At 41.2% G+C, this 23,860-nt stretch overlaps 1 protein-coding gene across 1 annotated transcript in view; it reads right to left on the bottom strand.

Moving 5' to 3' along the window:
* MYRFL (myelin regulatory factor like) overlaps positions 1-23,860 on the bottom strand; it is a 133,910-nt gene that overhangs the window by 71,766 nt on the left and 38,284 nt on the right. Inside the window, 4 exon segments of the mRNA XM_070369962.1 lie at positions 4,196-4,287; positions 5,382-5,634; positions 5,734-5,801; positions 19,869-19,959. Of these exon segments, the coding sequence (XP_070226063.1) occupies positions 4,196-4,287; positions 5,382-5,634; positions 5,734-5,801; positions 19,869-19,959 (504 nt within the window).

Raw genomic sequence — 23,860 nt, 5'->3', positions numbered from 1 at the left:
CTCCCAGAACTGCTGAAGGAATTCAGTGAGTCATATCTGTAAGTGCTAAGCACAGTGTCTGCCTCCAGAGAGTTTAAACAATGGTGGCTTTGGTTAGTCCTGGCAGTACCGTCATTATCACATGTACTTGTTTTTCTCAGGTGACTCAGTTATATCTAAGAAGCTTTAGCAAATACTTCTTTCTCAGCCTCCATGGTAACTCTGTCTGATGTGAAATCATGTGGTGGTGGGCCTGAGTGCATACCTAACTCAGACCCTTCCCTACTCAAGTATGGCAGTAAGGTGACAGGGGAAGCAGTCAAAGGTCAGCTCTACCCCTCTAGGTGCTGGCAGGGAGGGTGGGCAGGGGGCAGGGGGTTCTTTACTACTAGTGCCACCCAGGAAGCCCTTATTGAAGTATAATATTTGTGAAAAAGAGTGCACAGATCATTAGTACACAATTTGATACTTTTTAATAAAATGAGTTATACTGGGTAACTACCTCTAGATCCAGAAATAGGATACTTTCAGCACTCTAAAAGATAGGTTCATGCTCTCTCCTGGTTACTACTTTCTCTTGCTCAAGAATAATCACTGTTCTGATCCAATACCATAGAAGTTTATAGAAATTATGTAATATATGTACTCTTAGGTATTGGCTTCTTTTAACCAACAGTGCTTATGAGATCATTCGTCATTGTTGCAAATGATAGTAGTTCATTCGTTTTTCTTGCTGTATAGTGTTCCATTTGTGATTATTATAACTAAAGCTAGTATGACTGTCTGTGGGGACTGTCAGTGGGCATATGTATATACTTCTTTTCAGTGTATTCCTAGAAGGGGAATCACTGAACCATTGGATATGTTTCAGTAGATGTAGCCAAAGAGATTTATAAAGTGATTACAAGGTAAGGATTCTTAATCCCATTTAACAAATGTAGAAATTGGGTTCAAAGACCTGAAACACTCGTTCAGTGTCACAACTGTTACCTGGAACAGATGGATTCAAAATTTCTCTTCATGCTGCCCTGAGGAACTCTTGAGAAATGTAACAGAAGAGAGAAGCAGAAGTGTGAAGGCAGCAAAGTTTCAACTTTTGGGAGAAAACTCACAGCTTGCATCTGAATGTCTTTCAAAATATTTTCTTTGACTTTTTTTTTTTTTTTTTGCTGTGCTGCATGTGGGATCTTAGTTTCCCAATCAAGCCTGTGCCCCCTGCAGCAGAAGTGCAGTCTCAACCACTGGGCCACCAGGGAAGTCCCTATATTACTTTTGTTTTTTTAAACTCTTGGTGAAATAGAAATTATTATTCTTATGTGATAATCAAGAAAGTCAGGCTTGAAAAGTCCATGATTCCTGGAGACATGAGACAGGTACTTTTCCTGATTCTACACTGGAAATTCTTTCTCTGTGGACTAATGACCATGACTCTGGGGGTTAAAAAACACTCATGCATTTGAAGTTTAAGCCATATAGGGCCATGAGCTCTCTTATATTTAGAATTTTCATCAGATAGGACCAGGAATCCTCTCATATTCGGGGTCCAGACCATGTGGGGCCAGGAACCAGCTGGCAGAAGCCTGCCCAACACCTATTCTCTCTCAAAGCAAGTTTTTACATCTGCCTCCAGCAACCCAGTAATTCTACATTGTGAACCCAATAAATGGGCATCTTGGAACCCTTGACCAACATGCACTTCTGAGAAGAAATTCACCAGAAAAACCTTACTGATTGATTTAGGACATCTTCCCCCATCAAAAATCCTGCCTGTAAAACTAGCTCCTCCTTCCATTCCCCATATGCCATTTCTCCAGGACCTTTGTAAAACTCTTGGTCTCTGCAACAACAAATATGAGTTCCCCAGTGGAAAACTTCTGCTGAAAGCATAGCATTTGAATTAAGTGGTTTTTTTTTTAATTCCCCTGGGAACCTGCTCATTTTCATCCTGGAATTGCTATCTGGGGCCAATTATCTTTAGAAGGCTTTTCAGGGACCTTTGAATAGGATTTAAATAAGGAATGCAAGATTTCTGATGTGCTGGGACATTCCAGTTACTTCTCTATGACCATTCTCTAGAGAGAGTGACACATCAATGCCCTCCCTAGGGACAGGCTGCAGACCATCATCACAGGATGGAGCTTACTTCTGAAATGGCCAGGAGAATTTGAGTAGCAATCTAGCTTATGACAAAGCTCTTGGAAGGTTTGGGTGACTTACCCAAAGTACTCTCAGTGAGCTGGTGTATCTGTGGGAGAGTGAACAGATGGTCCTCTCATCTGGCTAGAAATTTACTCAGCTTTTGTGTTTAAGAAGCATAAATAAGCAGCAGGCAGTATGCAAGGATCCTTGAAGAAATTAGAGTAACCATGCATAGGAAGATAGATGGAGAGCTCTATATTATTCAGAAACAAGGCTTTAATTAGCGTTCTGTGTTTCTAAGGTTGAATAAGAAAAATCAAGGCAGCTGCAGGCCATGATGGGACCATGCAAAAGACATGAAGGCAGTAGAGATTTGCTTTATATGATGGCTGGATGCCCGGGGCAGTACTACCACAGCACGTCCAGGGAGTGCTGATGTGTGGGACTTGGCCAAGTGAAGTCATCATTCAGTGAAGGACTCCCACAGCCCGTGATGGAGCTGAGGCCAGATGTCCCTGAACAAACCAGAAGGCTCCATGGGACTCAGAGGACCAATTCTCATCATGTGGCTGTGAAAGGCAAAGGCAGCAGTTTTCTCACCTGAGCAGGCAAGAAGGCCACGGGCACCTCCTGTCTGGGCAACAAAAACCTCTGGAGGGTGGAGACAATAGTTGCAGGGGAGCCTTAAGAGGAAAATCTTGGACTTCTGGCCAAACTGATGATTAGGAGTAAAAGAGATGTGACTTGGTATCCTGAACTGGGGGCACTGTTGACACTGCCTACGTTAATTATTTACAGTGGGTGGTAAGATTGGCATGGAATAGTGTCCTTTCCCCTAATAAGTGTCATAGCACTTGCTCCAGAAATTCAGAAGTTCAAGGCTTCAGGCTCAAAAACTTCAGCTTGTTCTCAATTTGGTCAGGTCCCCAAGCTCATAACATGATGTGGCATGTGATATATAAGACAAAGAATGAGTTGGGCTGACCACTTGGGCATCATATAACCCGGCTAAAAGACTTCTAAAATGGTTTTTGTTGTTTTAGTCGCTCAGTCATGTCCTACTCTTCTGCAACCCCCATGGACTGTAGCCCTCCAGGCTCCTCTGTCCATGGGATTTCCCAAGCAAGTGTACTGGAGTGGGTTGCCATGCCCTTCTCCAGGGGATTTTACAAAATGTCAAAGATCTACTGGGAATCTGCTAATTGGAAGCAAGTGCTAAGGAAGCTCAACTCTCTCCCTTTTGCTCCCCTGGAGAAATCCTCTCAAGTCCTGCTTCTCCCAGTAATTTCCTTTCCATGAGCCAGCAGCAGCATTGCCCAGGAGCTTGTTAGGAACGCAGAATTTCAGCCCACATCTCACACGCACTGAACCTGAGCATCTGCATATTACTAAGATCCCTGTGTTATTTGCGTGCACGTCTGTGTTGAGAAGGATCCCACTGAACGAAGCACTGAGCACACCAGCAGGCTCTGCAGGTGCAGCCACACTGCACGGCCTCCCCAGGCCTAGAGCCCAGGTCCTCCAAGACACAACTGCCCCGAGAACTGAAAGGACCAGCATCTCATCTCTGCCAGAGAGAGACAGTGGCATCTTCTCCCAGGAGCACCTGTATGACCCCACCTAAGATTGCATGAAACATTACATCAAGAAGGAAAAAATAGGATTTCCCTGGTGGCTCAGTGTTGAAGAATCTGCCTGCCAATTCGGGAGACACAGGTTCCATCCCTGGTCCAGGAAGATCCCACATGCCGTGGAGCAGTTAAGCCCATGTGCCACAACTACTAAACCCGTGCTCTAGAGCCCAGGAGCCACAGCTACTGAAGCCCAAGCACTCTGGAGCCTGTGCTCTGTAACAGGGGAGGCCCCTGCTCACCACAGCTAGAGAAAAGCCCGCATAGCAACAAAGACCCAGCACAGTCAAAATATAAATAAATAACTAGAATTATGAAAATGGAAGAAATAAACTCCCAGAGCATATCATCGCCCTTCTATGAGAGAGAAAATGATTTTGGGGGCTACTCCAAGGCTGGTAAAAATCCCTTATTTAATGGCAGCAAGGGGCCCCGGGCTGGCTCACTGGGTCTGGAGTGGTGGGTCCACACGTGACAGTCCCCCGAGTCCTCCAGCACCTGTGTGCACTTTCTCTTCTTGGTTGGTGGCAATGAGACTCTAGAATCAAGAACCCAAAATAAGGTTAGCATTTTTCTTTGCTCTCCATGTCACATTAAATCAGATTAAATTTCCCAGGACCGTGCTCTTGACCTTCCTAAGACTAATTCTAGTTAAAGTTTCTTGCGTCCTACTAGTCTGTAATACCAGGTTGATACATGGAGTGGATGGAGGAAGCTCCTATTCCATGAGCTCTATTAGTCTGAACTTGGTTTTCCATTATCCAATGGATCTGGGATTCCTGTATTTGAAAAAATTAACAGACATCATTTCCAAAGGCAGAAACCAAGTCAGAAGACAAAAGATACTTAAAATTTGAGTGTACATTTTACACCTGAAATTGTTTTTCACCTGAAATTGTTTTTCACATGGAATTTTGTCACAATATTTGATGGCCTTTACTCTTTTGATCATCCTCTAGATCCAGAGGAAGGAATGAAAGAGAGGGAAGGAGGAACAGAAGGGAACGAGGAAGAAAGAATATTGATTGATACGTGAATACCGATTGAAAGACAATTGACACATGAGTTTCAGAGAGCTGTCACAAACTACTTGAGTGGTCTAGCTGAGGCTGCAAATGCAGAGTGCTTTCTCATTCACCCAGAATTATCCCTCTACATTTCTGACATTTTGACTTTCCATCACACTTGGGTTCGGTGGATTGTTATTTAAAAACTCGTCTAAAGCCAAGGGTACTGGGTATCTGATATGTGTCTCAACACTGCCATCTTCTGGAAAGGACTATGCAGTTCATTCTACCAGCTCTGGGGAGAGGGGCTGGCTGGACTTTCAAAACCAAGTATCTACAAACATCAGCATGAATCAGCCATAGGTATACATATGTCCCCTCCTTCTTGAACCTCCCTCTACCTTCCTCCCCATCCCACCCCTCTAGGTTGTTACAGAGTCCCGGTTTGAGCTCCCTGAGTCATACAGCAAATTCTATCTGCTTTACATATGGTAATGTAAGAAATCAACACAATTCTGTAAAGCAATTATCCTTCAATTAAAAAATAAATAAATTTTCAAAAATTAATTTTAAAATAATAAAAAAAAATAAGACAAACAAGTAAACTAAGTATCTAGCCCTTTACCCAGGACTGTGGCACAGAGGCTGCTGATGGTAAGAACAACCAATTCCCCCAGACACAGACTGGTCCAGGGGGCTCATGAGGTGACTGGCGTCTGGGTAGCAGTTGTGAAAGGCTCTGTGGGTAAGGCCAGAGTTGCTCATTTCAGACGAGCTGTGCGACTGGTGTGCAGGCAGAATCCCAGGCGCATTTGCCGAATGGAGGAGGGCAGCTGGTGTCCCCCGGGCTGCAGGTGTCAGAGTCGGACAGCACGCACCTGGGGGAACATGCAAGTGAGGGAGGCCTCTTTCTCACCATACAGGGCCCAAGAGAAGAGAAGTGCAAGACATGTGAAAGGGAGGTGTGTCACACTCACCTTTGACCTGTGGAGGAGAGCAGGAATCTGATGCAGAATAGGGTGGGGTGTCTGGGAGTTGGCCTTGCCTGAGGATGAGAGACAGGCGTTGCTTTTTTGTTGTAACCTATTTCATCATTATATTTTTGTCACAAACTGGTAGTGTGTGCAGCAGCCCCCAGGGAGGGTTCTAGGTGCTCCTGGGGGCCAAAGCCCACCAGACCACGCCCAGCGTTGCGTTGACTGGGCTCCAAGTCGAGCAGACCTGGGTTTGAATCCCAGCTCTTCCACTTCCCAACTGTGTATCCATGAACAAGTACTTACGCTCTCCAGGCCTGCATTTCCTCACCTACAAAGTGGGAATAATCATGATGCCTCTTCAGAGCATCATAGTGAAAATTAAATGAGATACTGTGTATAAAGCCCATAAAATACATCCCAAACACAATGAGTACTCAATAAAGTTTAATTAACATTAGCGTTGCTTCTTGACATTCTCAAAGCACTTACACCAGAGAGATGATTGGGCCAAAGCAGTATAAAATATCACTACTAAAGCCCTGGCTTTCCATCTGTGCTCTGGGGAATCCTAAAGGTCTTGGAAGGAGTTCAAGTGTTTTATAAAAGAAAAATTGTAAATACCTGGAGGGGAAAAAATTACAACTTTTTTCTGTTTTATATATTAAGGTGCAAGTAAAATTTTATTTTTTAAAAAAATGACTACCACCACTAAAAAAAAATGTGAAAATTTCTGTTTAAAAAAAACAACTCTACATATGTATACTTATGTATACACATTGTTGTGTGGCAGAAACCAACACAACATTGTAAAACAATTATGCTCCATTTTTTTTAAAGTTATTATAAGATAATGTCCATTAAAAAGTAAAAAACCACAAACCTATCTTTTATGTTCAAAAAGTTTCTTGCTGCTCTGATTCTAAGTGATGTATAAGCACCACCATCTTCCACCTGACTCCCCTGCTGGAGAGTAAACGATCCTGTTTTTCTTGGTTAAGATTTCAACCTCATGCAATAAAGAGAGAGGTGAAAGTTGTTCAGTCGTGTCTGACAATTTGCTACCCCATGGACTATTACAGTCCATGGAATTCTCCAAGCCAGAATACTGGAGTAGGTAGCTGTTCCCTTCTCCAGGGGAATAAAGAGAGAAGTCTGTCTTTATAAAGATAATTTAGAAAAAATACAGAAAAGCTATATTTTTTCCTCAAGTCGGTGCTTTATAGTTTATTCATTTTTATTAATAAGGAAAGAGAGAACATACATTATCCTTCCTCCCAAAGCTCCACCCAAATGGAAGTAAAAAGGAATAAAGAAGCACGAACATGAAAGGACATAGCGTCTGTGAGTAGCGACCACGACAGACCATATTTCAGTAACAGTGAGGCAGACAGAAGTAGGATAGGTGGTAACTGAATTAGCAGAAGGGAAAGGCAAAAACAAGACTGCCTGGGGATGGCAGAGGGCATGTTGGAGCCAACAAGACTTTTTCCAAGTTGAATATAACTCCAGCAAAGCCCAAAACATTGATGTCATCAGCAGCCTCTGAATCCAGGGATAAGGTGGAGCTAAAAGTGAAAAAACTAGGACTTCCCTGGTGGTCCAGTGGTTACAAATCTGAAGGTTCCCCACCCCTGGTCGGGGAGCTAAGATCCCACATGTCACAGGGCAATTAAGCCATGTGCCACAATTCAAGAGCCCTCATGCCATACTGTGTGCCACAACCAAGACCCTATGCAGTCAAATAAGTATATAAAAATATGAAAAATAAAAGTGAAATAATTGATTGAAAGTTTAAATAAGGAATAGCTGGACCCTTAGATCAGTTTCCCCAACCTGTATAGTCTGGCAACTACCTCCATCTTCCCAACAGAAATTGGAAAGATTTTTATTCTCCAGAGAAACAGATCCCAGGAAATTGTAGAGCTTTGGGACCAAAAATGGAAGGACTCATTAAAAGTCTAAATGCTGAAAGATGAGACCCTTCTTCAGCTTGGCTTTGCAAGCAACCAAGCTGATTTCCCACAGTAAGAAATTAGAAGATTGCTCCCTAAAAAATGCAATGTCTTCAGGACAGGAGAGGGGGGAATGAGATTTGGAATTGAAAAGAAATAAAGTGGCCAATCCTTGCCTGATCACCCTATAGTGAAACTCATTCTTTAAGAATAGTGGTTTGCAAATAACTTCTTAAACAGGAGAAAGCAATAAAAGACCAGACATTTTTCAGAGAACCTTAACCATTAAAGACAGAACAGACAACTAGATTCAAAAGGAATGCAAAAGAATCACAAAGAGTTCTTCTACATCTGATAAGACTGGTAAGCTCCGACCAGACTTGACCCTCCCAAAGATAAAAATATCAACTCTGGAAAATTATATATATATATAGTTGTTGTTTTTCAGTTGCTTAGTTGTGTCTGACTCTTTGCGACCCCATGGCTGCAACACGCCAGGCTTTCCTGTTCTTCATCATCTCCTGGAGCTTGCTCAAACTCATGTCTATTGAGTAGATGATGCCATCCAACCATCTTATCCTCTGTTGTCCCCTTTTCCTCCTGCCCTTAATCTTTCCCAGCATCAGGGTCTTTTCCAAGGAGTCATCTCTTCGCATCAGGTGGCCAAAGTATTGGAGCTTCAGCTTCAGAATCACTCCTTCCCGTGAGTATTAAGGGTTGATTTCCTTTAGGATTGACTGGTTTGATCTACTTGCAGTCCAAAGGACTCTCAAGAGTCCTCTCCAGCATCACAATTTGAAAGCATCAATTATTCAGCACTCAGCCTTCTTTATCATCTTTTTTATGGTCCAACTCACACATCTGTACATGACTACTAGAAAAACCATAGCTTTGACTCTGGAGCCTGGTGGGCTACAGTCCAGAGGGTCACAGAGAGTCAGACACAGCTGAGCAACTAAGCACACACTCGTGATATACCTGAAAATACTGAAAAGTAGACAAAAGGAAGAAGATTTTGGAGGAGTTCTGAAACTTAGAAGAAAGTAATGGCATAGGGTGAGCTGTCTATTTACAGCTTTTAGCCTTAGGGCCAGTTGAACAGCTAAAACTCCGTGTGTTAGTTGCCAGGTTTCTCTGTCCATGGCATTTTCCTGGGAAGAATCCTGGAGTGGGTTGCCATTTCCTTCTCCAGGGGATCTACCTGACCCAGGGATCAAACCCTAGTCTGCCACAATGCAGGCAGATTCTTTACTGTCAGAGCCTCCAAAACTCCAATAGAAACCCACAGTCTTTCAGGACTGAAGAATCAGAGAACAGAGTTGGGGGCAAACACAGCTGCTGAAAGTGAAAGGGAAATCTTGGGAAAGAGGGATACAGAGAGCGGAAACCCTAAATTCTTTGTAAAATCCCTGGCCAAATGTGTGGCTAAATCATGAGCCATCAATATGTCTTACAGAGGAATAAAAGTAGAAGAGATTTTTTAAAAGACAAATAATAAAGTGGCTCCTGTTCAATAACAAAGAATTAAATGCAATATCAATAATTGCATTAAAGGTTAATGGATTATATACTCCCATTAAAGGGAAGATATTGGAAGAATGGATTTTTAAAACACAAGGCCCAACTATATGTTGCCTGCAAGAAACACTTTAAAGACTCTGATAAGTTGAAAGTTAATGGAGAAAGAATATGTGTATGGGAAGGCAGAAGTGATTTCATGAATAACAGCTAAAATAGACTTAAAAATAAAGAGACTCATTCAATAATAATAGGATAAATGGCAAAGTGTGGTCTCCTGAGGATTGATAGCCATGCAAATTAAAAGGAGTGCAAAATAGATGTTCTCTTGAGCTGGTTGAAGTTAGCACATCCAGGACATCTGCCTGCTGCCTCCAAAGCAGCCAGGATTCCTTTCAGGTTGCAGCCAGGCTGGGTTAAGCATTTACTGAGTGCCTAGTATGTGCTCATGACTCTACTAGACACTAGGCAGGACTTACAGTGCTAAGATGTGGGCTTCCTGGGACTTCCTGGCGGTCCAGTGGTTAAAACTTGAGCTTCCACATCAGTGGGCATGGGTTTGATCCCTGGTGAGGGAAATAAGATTCCTCATGCCCTGCGGTAAAGCCCAAAAAAAGAAAAAACATGGGCTTCCCATGAACACCCAGCTGGGACTATTCACAATTCTACAATCCAGTCCTCGGTTTTCTCCAGTGACTCCGCCCAATACCTTCACATACCAATTTCACCTTCTCTAAAGCTCTATTGCACAGTGACATCACCTCAGCAGAGTGCCCTGTACAGAGTTATTACTTAATAAATATGAATTACTGCTTTTTACCTGACATATGGCCATAAACATGTGTGTATTTATAAATTCATATATCAAGAGAGTTTTCCTGACCACCAGTCTAACCCGGTAGTCTTCCCCCACCCCTTGCATTCCACTCTCCTACCCTACACTTCCTTTTCTTCATCTTACTGAACCACTTTATACAATACGTCACTGTCTTTCTCTTCCCACTGGAGTCCGTAATGACCTTGGAGCACTAAGAGTGAATGCTGATGGCAAAGGAAGAGCTCTCCCCAGGAGCAGACAATAAGGAAATGCATTGTCTTCTGAGAATTTAAAAAAGCAATACTTAAACCCACAGAAAGTCAATCTGCTATTTGTCATTACAACCACACACTACTAAATCAAAGAGAAACGCCTGGGTGCCCTGCAGGGCAGACTGCTTTACCACATTGCCCTCAGTAAACTGTCAGCAGGAACTTCATTGTTTTGTTTGCTGTTGTACCCCATCATGCAATTACAAAGATTGCTGTTACTAAAAGTATTTTCTCCAGATTTTCATGTATATGATTCATGTCCTCCCACACAGGCATTCACTTACGAGCATGTCTTAATACTCTGTGTGTGTGTGTGTGTGTGTCTCCTGCATTGTGCCCACTGGTAAGCACGTAGAAGTGAAGTCGCTCAGTCGTGTCCGACTCTTTGCGACCCCATGGACTGTAGCCTGCCAGGCTCCTCCATCCATTGGATTTTCCAGGCAAGAATACTGGAATGGGTTGCCATTTCCTTCTCCAGAGGATCTTTCTGACCCAGGGATTGAACCGGGGTCTCCTGTGTTACAGGCAGATTCCTTAACGTCTGAGCCACCAGGGAAGTCCATGTCTTAATACTATGTGTGTGTGCGTGTACATGTGTGTCTCCTGCATAGTGCCCACTGGCAAGCATGTAGTAGGCACTTAATAAATAAATATTTGATCAGGCTTGGTACCCACCACCTGGAAGCTGGGATGGGAAAGGGCCTTGGCAGAAATGTCATCATAAGATAAAGTTGCCCAAGAAAATCATTTTATGACAGGGCAGTGGAAGCAAGAAAAGCAAGGTGCAAAGCAACTATCCTACAATTAAAAAAAAAAAAGAAGAAGACAGCAAGCTGCCACCCCTCTTATTCAGCCCTATCTTGGCAAACTGCAAACACCCTGACCCTCTCACCACTCTCTCCTGCTGCTTGAGAAATAGACAACCTTTAGAGAGGACTTTGGAGAAGGCAATGGCACCCCACTCCAGTACTCTTGCTGGGAATATCCCATGGATGGAGGAGCCTGGTAGGCTACAGTCCGTGGGGTCGCAAGAAGTCGGACACAACTGAGCGACTTCACTTTCACTTTTCACTTTCATGCATTGGAGAAGGAAATGGCAACCCACTCCAATGTTCTTGCCTGGAGAATCCCAGTGACGGTGGAGCCTGGTGGGCTGCCATCTATGGGGTCGCACAAAGTTGGACATGACTGAAGCAACTTAGTAGCAGCAGCAGCAGCAGAGAGAACCTACCCTGGTCCAGTCACTGAGCTAACCCTTTGCATGTGTTGCCTCATCTAATGTCTGCTATGACTATTTTTGCCCCTAACCCCCAGACAATGAAACTAAGACTTGATGAGATTAAATAATTCACCCAAGATTATTCATCTGGCAACCAGTCAAATTGGAGTCAAAAGATCTAGCATCAGAGTTTATGCTCTAAGAGCAAGGTGTTGGGCTTCTCTGGTGGCTCAGTGGTAAAGAATCTGCCTGCCAATGAAAGAGACATGGGTTTGACCCCTAATCTGGGAACATCCCACATAACGCAAAGCAACTAAGTCCATGCACACAACCACTGATCCTGAGTTCTAGAGCCCTGGAGCTGCAACTTCTGAAGCCTGTGTGCCTGGAGCCTGTGCCCTGCAACAAGAGAAGCCCATGCACGCAACTAGAGTGCAGCAACAAAGACCCAGCACGGCCAAAAATAAATACCTAATTTTTTAAAAAAAGAATATGGTGTTTTTCGATACAGATATTTAAATATCTTAAACTCTTTACCGTAGGTTATTTCATTTTTTACAAATATCTCCAGAATTGATAAGTCACTGGTAATACTTTAGCTCAGGATTCTGTTTAGCTTTTCTCCTACTGCATCCGTTTGAACCCAGAAATCAAACTGGTCAATGAACCCAGCCTTTAAAACGCTCATCTCACAGAATTACACAGACTATCTCACTCTCTTTCGCAACATCACAGTGAAGAGTTTATCAGCCCCACTATACCAGTGGCAGAACTAAAACATGCAGCTGGTCATTGACTCCTAACTCGTTTTGCCATCCAACTCCAATAAGCCAAGTCCAAAGTGAAACCTGGGCTTCCCTGGTGGCTCAGCAGTAAAGAATCTGCCTGCAATGCAGGAGACACGGGTTCAATCCCTGGGTTGGGAAGATCCCCTGGAGGAGGAAATGGCAACCCACTCCTGTATTCTTGCCTGGAGAATCCCATGAACAGAGGAGCCTGGTGGGCTATAGTCTATGGGATCGCAGAGTTGGACACAACTTAGTGGTAAACAACAACAACAAAGCGAAACCCAGAATACCAGATGCTTAAACTCAACCATTAGAATGAAATGACATGAAACCTGACGTTGCTTCTTCATGGGCCCAATATGTCTGTAAGTTCCTCTCCTATGGAGTCACCCATGGAAATCTGTGACTGGGTGTCACCTCAGTACCCCCATTTAGTTCCCTCTTACCCTTCAGCAGCATCTCAAGGCCAGCCTAAAGCTTGGTGTGCCATCTACCTCCTTGAACACACTCAAACCAGAACACACTCAAGACCATTACTTGGTTTGGGTCTTGCGATGTGGTGGAGAAGGACATATATACATGTGACCTTAAGTAGGTCCTCTCAAACTGTAATGTGTATGTGAATTCCACAGGGATCCTGGTAAAAAAGCAGATTTAGACTCAGCATTTGGGGTCAGGGCTTGAGGTATGACATTCTTAGCTCTCAGGCGATGCTGATGCTATGGCAACCTCACCCACACTTTGTGTAAAGGAAGGAAGCAGGTAAACCTCTGGGCATTTTTGAAGAAAACAAAGCCTGTCTTGAAGAGCCACTGGTCACTTTTCCAGAGTCTTCCTTCCTCTACACACACACACACACACACTCACACACACACCACACACATACACACAAACACGCTTCTTGTCCTATTTCACTGTAACCTCCAGGAGTTTATGCTGCCCCCTAAGTCTCTAGCCTCCTGCTCTGTAAGCAGTACTCCATACCTGGACATTTCCCAGGGTGTTCAACCACCGCAGCTCACCTTTGTTTTTAGTGGGTAACTGGCAGGCTAACGTAGCGAATCAGAGGACTTCAGCCTGCTCCTGCTCCTCCTGGGCAGAGAGCTGCCCTGGATTCTCCACACAAGGAAACACAGGGGTGAGGGCAATTGTTAGACGGTCTCATCCTAACAATCCCCAGCTCAACATACCAATTAGAGTCACACAGAAAGATGAGATTGTCCTGAGCAGCACATCCCAATGCTTATACATGGGCCCATGCCTCCCAAAAGGGACTCCCGGCCATGTAAGTTTGAGAACACTGCATACCATTTCCCTTTTGCAGCTGCATATTAGCACAACAAAGGCTCTGAGAAGTCCTGCAGTAAAGAAATTTATCTAATTTTAAGTCAGTGAGTCACAAGCTTATTTATTATTGATCACGGAATTTTAATTTTTTCCCCACAGCATCTTATGGGACTACTTTTCCATAGAGCTTTTAGGGACAGCTGTTTCACATAGCCAAAATTTCATTTTTTAATGTATTTGAGATTTGAAAATATACCTATGAGATTCAAATTTGCTTTCAGAAATTGTGTGGCTTAATAGTCTCTTAAGTTGCTTAAAAGTTGTCATTCATAATTTTTAAAGTCACAATTCAAGGGCAATATGGTGGCACAGACAATAAAGCATCTGCCTATAATGCAGGAGACCTGGGTTCAATTCTTGGGTTGGGAATATCCCCTTGAGAAGGGAATGGCTACCCACTCCAGTATTCTTGCTTGGAGAATTCCATGGACAGAGGACCCTGGCAGGCCACAGTCCAGGGGGTTGCAAAGAGTTGGACACGGCTGAGTAGCTAACACTTTCACATAGTAGAGGGGAAGTAACACAGTGTTTGTAGTAAATTCATGCTTGAATCCCAGCTTTACTACTTATTAGCTGTGAACCCAGGAAAGAAAACCTACATCCCAGGGCTTCTGTAAGGAATACAACTAACCTGCAAAAAGAGAGCCTGGAATTTAGAAACACTCAACACTTGGGGTATTTGAATATATTATGCAGATGTATAATGATCATTGAGTACAGACTGGGGCTGTTTCCACTTGTTCTTTCTTGGATTTTTATTGCAGCTCCACTTAACTGCATGTACCTGAGCAAAGGTAGGTTATCTGATCATAGGACTTCTCTTTAATGTGCAAGAACTCTGACAATCTTTGCAAACAATGGTTCAGGATCCGAGTCACAGCTTTTAGCACACAATTTTAGACATACTTCATGTGTTTCCCTGAGAGTCACGGAGTCTAAAAACATCTCCGAAAATATCAATTAATCCAAAAGATACATGTAGAAGAAAAGGCAGGTATTCTAGAGCCAGGCATATTTTAATTCCAGCTTTGTCTCTGATTAACTGATGAAGACTTACTTTGCACCTCTCAGCCTCTTCATGTGTAAAATATGGACAATACTGTGCCTATTTTGAAGAGTTAATATAAGAATGAAATGTGTAAAATCAAATATGTAATTAAATAAGTGAATATATTACAAAGAATAACACCTAATAATTGGTGTATGTTCAACAATATAAACTCCCTCCTCTACTTCACTTACAAACTCTCAAAGGTAGAAAGTAAATCTGATTGAGCAAACTATCTCTGAATCTCAATAGCAATCATCCATAGCGAGATATCTGCTCTTGCTTGAAGGACCATTATTATCAGGGAGACTAAGATCAAACGACAGATTTCTGAACACCCAGGTAGAAAGACAGCTCTTTGAATAAGACTTAAGCTACAGCTTAAGTTACACAAACAGCTAAAGTTCTTTCTGCTAGTTATAAAATTGATCCAGATGATTAAACAGATTCTGATGGGATTAGCTTTACCTTATCTTAGGAAGAAATCACGTGGGGGTAAGAAACTAGATAACTTCTGACAGACTGTTTATAGGCAGAGGTAGTTAGGGTAAACCCGCTTGCCCATCCTTCTCACAGGAATAATGGCAGCTACCTGGATGGACTGAGAGGAATATGAAAGCAGGCACAGGGGAATTTGTGTCTGGTGCCAGCCCATGCAGCCACCTGGAGCAAACAGCCAGCTCAGAGTGTGGGTTCAGATATGTGGCAACCCATCAGTGTGTGTGTGTGTGTGTGTGTGTGTGTGTGTGTGCACACATGTGCTTAATTAGCCTGCAAAATGTTGAGCTTCCATTCTTCCCCACAGTCATGGATGTTTTTTTGTTGGCAAAGAGCAACAAGAGCCAGGTACCAACATACCTGCAAATAGCTTTCCCTGTTACTATTGAGATTCATGTCTTGTTTCACTCTCTGTCCTTCACAGGGGAGAGATGGAAGGGCATTTATAGGAATGTCGATGTGGGCTCAACAACAGGAGGGAATGACAGAGGAGGGTCAGTGAACTTAAAGACAGATTAATAGAAATTATCCAATATAAACAACAGAGAGGAAAAAAATGAACTGAGCCTCAGGGACCTGTGTATAACATCAAAAGTCTAACATATGCATCATTGGAGTCCTAGACAGAGGAAAGAAAGACATTGATACAGAAACATAAATGTGAAGAAATAATGACTAAAACCTTCCTAGATGTAGTGAAAAATAGAAATTTACAGTTTAAAAAGCAGAGCCAAACAGTATAATCTCAAAGAAAACCTTCCCATATCCAGACACATTATAATAAAGTTGCTGAAAATGTTATCTTGCAGGTAAAGAAAAATGATATATATACAAAGGAAGCAATGATTCAAATAACTTCTTATTCCTCATCAGAAACCATAGAGATCAGAAGACAGTACTAGGGAAAAAAGAACCGAGAACTCTAAATCCACAATCATTCTTGAGGACTTTGGCATTTCTCTTACAGTAACAGATAAAAGTAGAGAAAAATCAGGAAGGCTATGGAAGACTTGGACAACAATGTTAACCAGCTTGAATACTTGACCCAACAACAGTGAATGGACAAAGTGCACGGGGAACATTCACAAGACAGATCACGTCCTGGATCATAAGGCAAATCTTAGCAAATTTAAAATAATTAGAATTATAGGGTGTGTTCTCTGTCCATAAGGGAATTAAACAATGAATCAGTGACAGGAAAATTCCAAAATATTTAGAAATTAAATAAACCAATTCCAGCAACTCATGAGTTAAAGAGGATGTCTCAAGAAAAAATAGGAAATATTTTGAGCTGAAAGAAAATCAAAGAATAGCATATCAAAAACTGAGGAAGGCAGCTAAAGCATTGAATGATTAAATTAGAAAACAAAGAATGGCCTCCAGTCAAGAACTAAGCTTCCAACTTGAGAAACTAAACAACGAGGAGCAGACTAAGCCCAAAACAAGCAGAAGAAAATAATAAGGATAGAAATTAGTGAAACTGAAAACAAACACAATGGAGGAATTCTTAAACTAATTAATGACTTCATTAAGATTGTAGGACCCAAGCCCACTCTATAAAAAACAAAAATAGTTCTATATGATGGCAATGAATAACTGGAACCTAAAATTTGAAAAAAAAATTCAGAATCATTATTATTTACAATAACTGAAAGAAAAAACATGAAACACTTGGGTGTAGATCTAAACAAAACATACAAGATTTGTATGCTAAAACTATAAACACTGATGAAAGAAAGCAACAAAAGCCTAAATAAATGGAGAGGTATAATATGTTCATAGGGCTTCCTTGGAGGCTCAGCAGTAAAGAATTTGCCTGCCAAGGCAGGAGATGCAGGTTCAGTCCCTGGGTTGGGAAGATCCTTTGGAGAAGGAAATGGCAACCCACTCCAGTATTCTTGTCTGGCAAATCCCATGGACAGAAGAACCCAGGTGGGCTACAATCCATGGGGTCTCAAAAGAGTCAGACACGACTTAGTGACTAACCAACAATTATGTTCATGGCTTGGAAGACTCAATTTTCTTAAGATGTCGTACATGCATGCTCAGTTGCTAAGTCATGTCTCTTTTGAGACCCCATGGACTGTAGCCCACCTGGGTTCTTCTGTCCATGGGATTTGCCAGACAAGAATACTGGAGTGGGTTGTCATTCCCCTCTCCAGGGGATATTTCTGACCCAGGGATCGAACCTGCCTCTCCTGCATTGGCAGGCAGGTTCTTTACCACTGTACCACCTGGGAAGCCCTTAAAATGTTGATTTTCCCCAGATGGATCTCTAGACTTAATACAATTCTAGTCTACATCTCAGAGAAGGCAATGGCACCCCACTCCAGTACTCTTGCCTAGAAAATCCCATGGATGGAGGAGCCTGGTAGGCTGCTGTCCATGAGGTCGCTAAGAGTCGGACACGACTGAGCGACTTCACTTTCACTTCTCACTTTCATGCATTAGAGAAGGAAATGGCAAACCACCCCAGTGTTCTTGCCTGGAGAATCCCAGGGATGGGGGAGCCTGGTAGGAGGCTGTCTATAGGGTCGCACAGAGTCGGACACGACTGAAGCAACTTAGCAGCAGCAGCAGCAGTCTATATCTCAATAAGATTGTATAGATATAAACAAGCTGATTTTAATATTTATGTGAGCTCAAAGGAACTAGAATTATCAAAGCATTTTTGAAAAAGAAGACAAATTTGGAGAACTTACACTATATGGTTTTAAGACTTATGATTACAGTAATCAAGATAATGTGGTACTTGCAAAATAATAGATACACAGATCAATGGATCAGAATAAAGAGTCTAGATATAGATCCACACAAACATGGTCAACTAATTTTTTTACAACAGCATAAAGAAAATTCAATAGAGAAAAATTACCCAACAAGGAATTCATAAAGCAACTAGACATCTATACACAAAGAAATTAATCTCAACTTGTATCTCAAAACTCATACGAAAATTAATTCAACATGGATCACAGACCTAAACATAAAACTAAAACTTTTAGAAAAAAACAGAAGAAAATCTTTGACAACTTGTTAGGCAATATCTATATTTCTTAGATATAAAACACAAAAGAAAAATTTGGTCTATTGGACATCATCAAAATTTAAAACTTCTGCTCTGGGAAATTCATTGTGAAGAGGATGAAAACACAGGTTACAGGCATGGAGAAAGTATTCATAATCTCATATCCAACACAGCTCTAATATCCAGAATATTTAAAGAATTCTCTAAACTACAAAATAAGAAAAATTTAGTTTTTTAAATGGGCAAAATATTTGAACAAACACTTGAACAAAGAAAATATATGAAAGGTAAACAATCACATGAAATAAGGCTCAACATCAGTTGTTGATAGGAAAATGCCAATTAAAACAAACCATGCTAAACCTATTAGAATGGCTTTAATAACGTCTTTTAAAAACCAATAATTCCAAGAACTGGTGATGAAGAGAAAAATTTGGCTATCTCATATATTGCTAGTGGTAATGCAACTTTATAAAGTTAAGCTTGCACTTATAACATGGTCCAGCAGACTTTATCCAAAGTGTTACCCTAGAGAAATTAAAACTCTTGATCACACAAATACCTATGCATGAATATTTATAAGAGCTATTCATAACTGTCAAAATTGGAAATAATCAAAATATCCTTGAATGAGTAACTGGACAAATAAACTGTTACAACAGAGCTTATCTCAGCAATAAAAAAGAATGAACAACAATAGCAAAAAGAATGAAAAAAAAAAGACATTATGCCTAGTGAAAGAAGTCAGACTCATAGTATTATATACCATAGGGCCTCACTTATATGACATCCTGGAAAAAGCAAAACTACGGGGATAGAAAAAGAAAGATCAGTGTTCACCAGGGGTTAAGGGAGTATGATGGGTATGCGCACAAAGTGGAAATGTAGGGGAAATGTATCGGGTGATAGAATGGTTGTGTGTGGTAACCATGGCAATAGTTACACAACTCTGTGAATTTCTCAAAACTCACAAAACCATACAGGAGACAACAATTGAATTTTATTGCTTATAAGTTGTTTTAAAAGAAAGTGGGTATGGCTATACAAATATTAGAAAATAAGAGCAGAAATCAATGACATAGAAAACAGAAAAACAATTAAGAATATAATTTTAACCAAAAGCCGGTTCTTTAAAAGCTTAAGAAAACTGATAAACCTCTTAATAAATTATCAAGAAAAAAAGACATGAATATCAATGACATGATATCAATGACAACACTTGTTGTTCACTATAGATTCTACAGACATTAAAAGTATAATAAGGAAATGTGATGAACAATTTTATGCCAGTAAATTCAATAGGTGATAAGTGAAATTTACAAAGCTATTGAAAGACATAAACTGCTTAAGCTGATAATTAATAATTGATAACTTGAATAGCCCCATGTCTATTAAAGATACAGAATTGGAAGGGAGGACCTTCCTATTAAAAGAAAAAAAAAAAAAAAAACAAACCAAAGACCTCCAGACTTAGTTAGCTTCACTGATGAAATTTGCAGAAGGTTTATATTAATAGAAGAAATAAGACCAACTCTACTTAGTATCAAGCTCTTCTGGAAAACAGAAAAGGAAGAAGCACTTCCCAGTTCATTTAATTATTTCATAATTTTTTTAACACCAAATGGAGAGCAGTGCTCTTATTACTTACAAGGCTCCCAAATCGAAATCATTGCCCAGGAACTCCTCCAGTAGACTTGTATCCAGGGTGGGGTTCCCCAGAGTACCATTGGCACCTTGAGCTGCAAAGGCAAATTGAAAAATCTAGAGATTCATGAAGATTTCAGAATGGTTGATCACTAAAATTTCAAAGCAACTAAATGGCATAATGAATTTATTGAGAATGCAGTCTTCCTTCCATGCAAATATCTCCTTCAGAAATCTTTCTAGATATTACCCTCTTCCAGTAGCCTTCCTTGACCGCCCAAGGTTGCTTAGGTGCCCGTTTCTATGTGCTTTCATTAACACCATGTATTTTGCCTTATGTACTATTTTAATCACTTGCTTTTGTGTTTGTTGCTATATCTAAATTCTCTGACTTCAGGGACTGTGTCTTTCTTATTGTATCTACAAGTATCTATGGTATTAAAAAAAGAAAAGATTTATTGGCTGGCTGGCTAGCTGGATGGATAGACGGATGGATGGATGGATGGACTGATGATTGGTTTGTTGGCTGGTCAGATTACTTCCAGTTAAGTCATCAAGAAGTTCAATATCTGGCCTTGTGTTTTTGTTAGACTTCCCAAATATAACACAACAGCCCTGTCCTTTTTCTGGATTTACAAAATGAAAATGAGCTGATTGATTTCTTTCTGATCATTATAAAGATATCAGAATATTTAAGAATATAAAATACGTTATAAAGAAGACAAAACAATCTTTCTTTGCAGATAACATGACGATATACCTAGATAATTCAAGAGAAACAACTGACAACACAAGGAAATGATCAGAAAAGTCAATAAAGTAGACAGTTAAAAATTAACTACAAAGACTAATTACTTTTGTATATACAAAAAATGATCAGTCAATCATTCAAATAAATATAATGGGGGGAAAAGAAGATCCCACTCAAAATAATGAAAAGCCTAAAATATCTAAACATGTATTTGGGGACAATATATTTTTTTAAAAAAGCTAAGAAACTCTATGAAGTATCATAAAAAGAAATTTGATAAATGGAAAGGCTGTCATTATTCTTAGACTAAAATAATCATTATCAAAGAGCTTTTACTAGACATTATTTAGGATGTCTGCCAAACCCACAGTCATTTTCTAAGACATTTTCCCTTATTAAAAGTCTTGAGCTACCCTTACAAGTAACTGAATCAGAGAAAAAGAATCATTGGTTGGACAGTGACCAATTCAATTATTTCTCCTAAAATTTGAACTACTAAACTTTAAAGCTGGTGGGTAAGATTAAGTCACATAATAGCTCTGGCAGAGGACTAGAGTGATAGTCTCAATATTTCTGTCAGGTTCTTTACCAGATCCTTCACCCAGGTCCTTCATGATTTGAGTGAGGCTGGTTGTTCCTCTTTTATTCCAATCACATTACAAAGTCTTATATGCACGCAGTAAACCCTTTTGAATTGATTTGTATGTTATCTGAAATCAAATAATCCCCAAGGAAATTGTTCTGAAAATCATCTGGAAAAGTAAATACATAAAACTGACCAGAAAAATTATGGAGGGGGGTGGAAATAATTACTGAGAAATACACAGATGAACACATCAAAGGAACACACATGAATCCAGGATATATCAAGAAATATTACATATGTATGGACTAAATTTGATAGACAGAGTGCCTGATGAACTATGGATGGAGGTTCGTGACACTGTACAGGAGACAGGGATAAAGACCAACCAGGGAAAAAGACCATCCCCATGGAAAAGAAATGCAAAAAAGCAAAATGGCTGTCTGAGGTGGGCTTACAAATAGCTGTGAAAAGAAAAGAAGTGAAAAGCAAAGCAGAAAAGGAAAGACATTCCCATTTGAATGCAGAGTCCCAGAGAATAGCAAGGAGAGATAAGAAAGCCTTCCTCAGCAATCAGTGCAAAGAATTAGAGGAAAACAACAGAATGGGAAAGACTAGAGATCTCTTCAAGAAAATTAGAGATACCAAGGGAACATTTCATGCAAAGATGGGCTCCATAAAGGACAGAAATGGTATGGACCTATAAGAAGCAGAAGATATCAAGAAGAGGTGGCAAGAATACACAGAAGAACTGTACAAAAAAGAGCTTCATGACCCAGATAATCATGATTGTGTGATCACTCACCTAGAGCCAGACATCCTGGAATGTGAAGTCAAGTGGGCCTTAGAAAGCACCACTACGAACAAAGCTAGTGGAGGTGATGGAATTCCAGTTGAGCTATTTCAAATCCTGAAAGACGATGCTGTGAAAGTGCTGCACTCAATATGCCAGCAACTTTGGAAAACTCAGCAGTGGCCACAGGACTGGAAAAGGTCAGTTTTCATTCCAATCCCAAAGAAAGTGAAAATGAAGCCACTCAGTTATGTCCGACTCTTTGTGACCTCATGGACTATAGCCCACCAGACTCCTCGGTCCATGGAATTTTCCAGGCAACAGTACCGGAGTAGGTTGCCATTTCCTTCTCCAGGGGATCTTCCTATCCCAGGGATTGAACCTGGGTCTCCTGCACTGCACCCAGATGCTTTACTGTCTGAGCCACCAGGGAAGCCCAATCCCAAAGAAAGGCAATGACAAAGAATGCTCAAACTACCGCACAATTGCACTCATCTCACACGCTAGTAAAGTAATGCTCAAAATTCTCCAAGCCAGGATTCAGCAATACATGAACTGTGAACTTCCAGATGTTCAAGGTGGTTTTAGAAAAGGCAGAGGACCCAGAGATCAAATTGCCAACATCTACTGGATCATCAAAAAAGCAAGAGAGTTCCAGAGAAACATCTATTTCTGCTTTATTGACTACGCCAAAGCCTTTGACTGTGGATCACAATCAACTGTGGAAAGCTCTGAAAGAGATGGGAATACCAGACCACCTGACCTGCCTCTTGAGAAACCTATATGCATGTCAGGAAGCAATAGCTAGAACTGGACATGGAACAACAAACTGGTTCCAAACAGGAAAAGGAGTATGTCAAGGCTGTATATTGTCACTCTGCTTATTTAACTTATATGCAGAGTACATCATGAGAAACGCTGGGTTGGAAGAAGCACAGGCTGGAATCAAGATTGCCGGGAGAAATATCAATAACCTCAGATATGCAGATGACACCACCCTTATGGCAGAAAGTGAAGAGAAACTAAAAAGCCTCTTGAAAAAGGTGAAAGAGGAGAGTGAAAAAGTTGGCTTAAAGTTCAACATACAGAAAACAAAGATCATGGCATCTGGTCCCATCACTTCGTGGCAAATAGATGGGGAAACAGTGGAAACAGTGTCAGATTTTATTTTTCTGGGCTCCAAAATCACTGCAGATGGTGACTGCAGCCATGAAATTAAAAGACGCTTACTCCTTGGAAGGAAAGTTATGACCAACCTAGATAGCATATTCAAAAGCAGAGACATTACTTTGCCAACAAAGGTCCGTCTAGTCAAGGCTACGGTTTTTCCTGTGGTCCTGTATGGACGTGAGAGTTGGACTGTGAAGAAGGCTGAGCGCCAGAGAATTGATGCTTCTGAACTGTGGTGTTGGAGAAGACTCTTGAGAGTCCCTTGGACTGCAAGGAGATCCAACCAGTCCATTCTAAAGGAGATCAGCCCTGGGATTTCTTTGGAAAGAATGATGCTAAAGCTGAAACTCCAGTACTTTGGCCACGTCATGCGAAGAGTTGACTCATTGGAAAAGACTCTGATGCTGGGAGGGATTGGGGGCAGGAGGAGAAGGGGACGACAGAGTATGAGGTAGCTGAATGGCATCATTGACTCAATGGACATGAGTCTGAGTGAACTCCGGAAGTTGGTGATGGACAGGGAGGCCTGGCGTGCTGCTATTGATGGGGTTGCAAAGAGTTGGACATGACTGAGCGACTGATCTGATCTGAGACAGCACATTAAAAAGCAGAGACATTACTTTGCCAACAAAGGTCCGTCTAGTCAAGGCTATGGTTTTTCCAGTAGTCACGTATGGATGTGAGAGTTGGACTGTGAAG

This window comes from Bos mutus, chromosome 5 (genome assembly GCF_027580195.1).
Source record: "Bos mutus isolate GX-2022 chromosome 5, NWIPB_WYAK_1.1, whole genome shotgun sequence".
NCBI classification, from domain to species: Eukaryota; Metazoa; Chordata; class Mammalia; order Artiodactyla; family Bovidae; genus Bos; species Bos mutus.
This window is presented reverse-complemented; position numbering and strand designations above follow the sequence as displayed.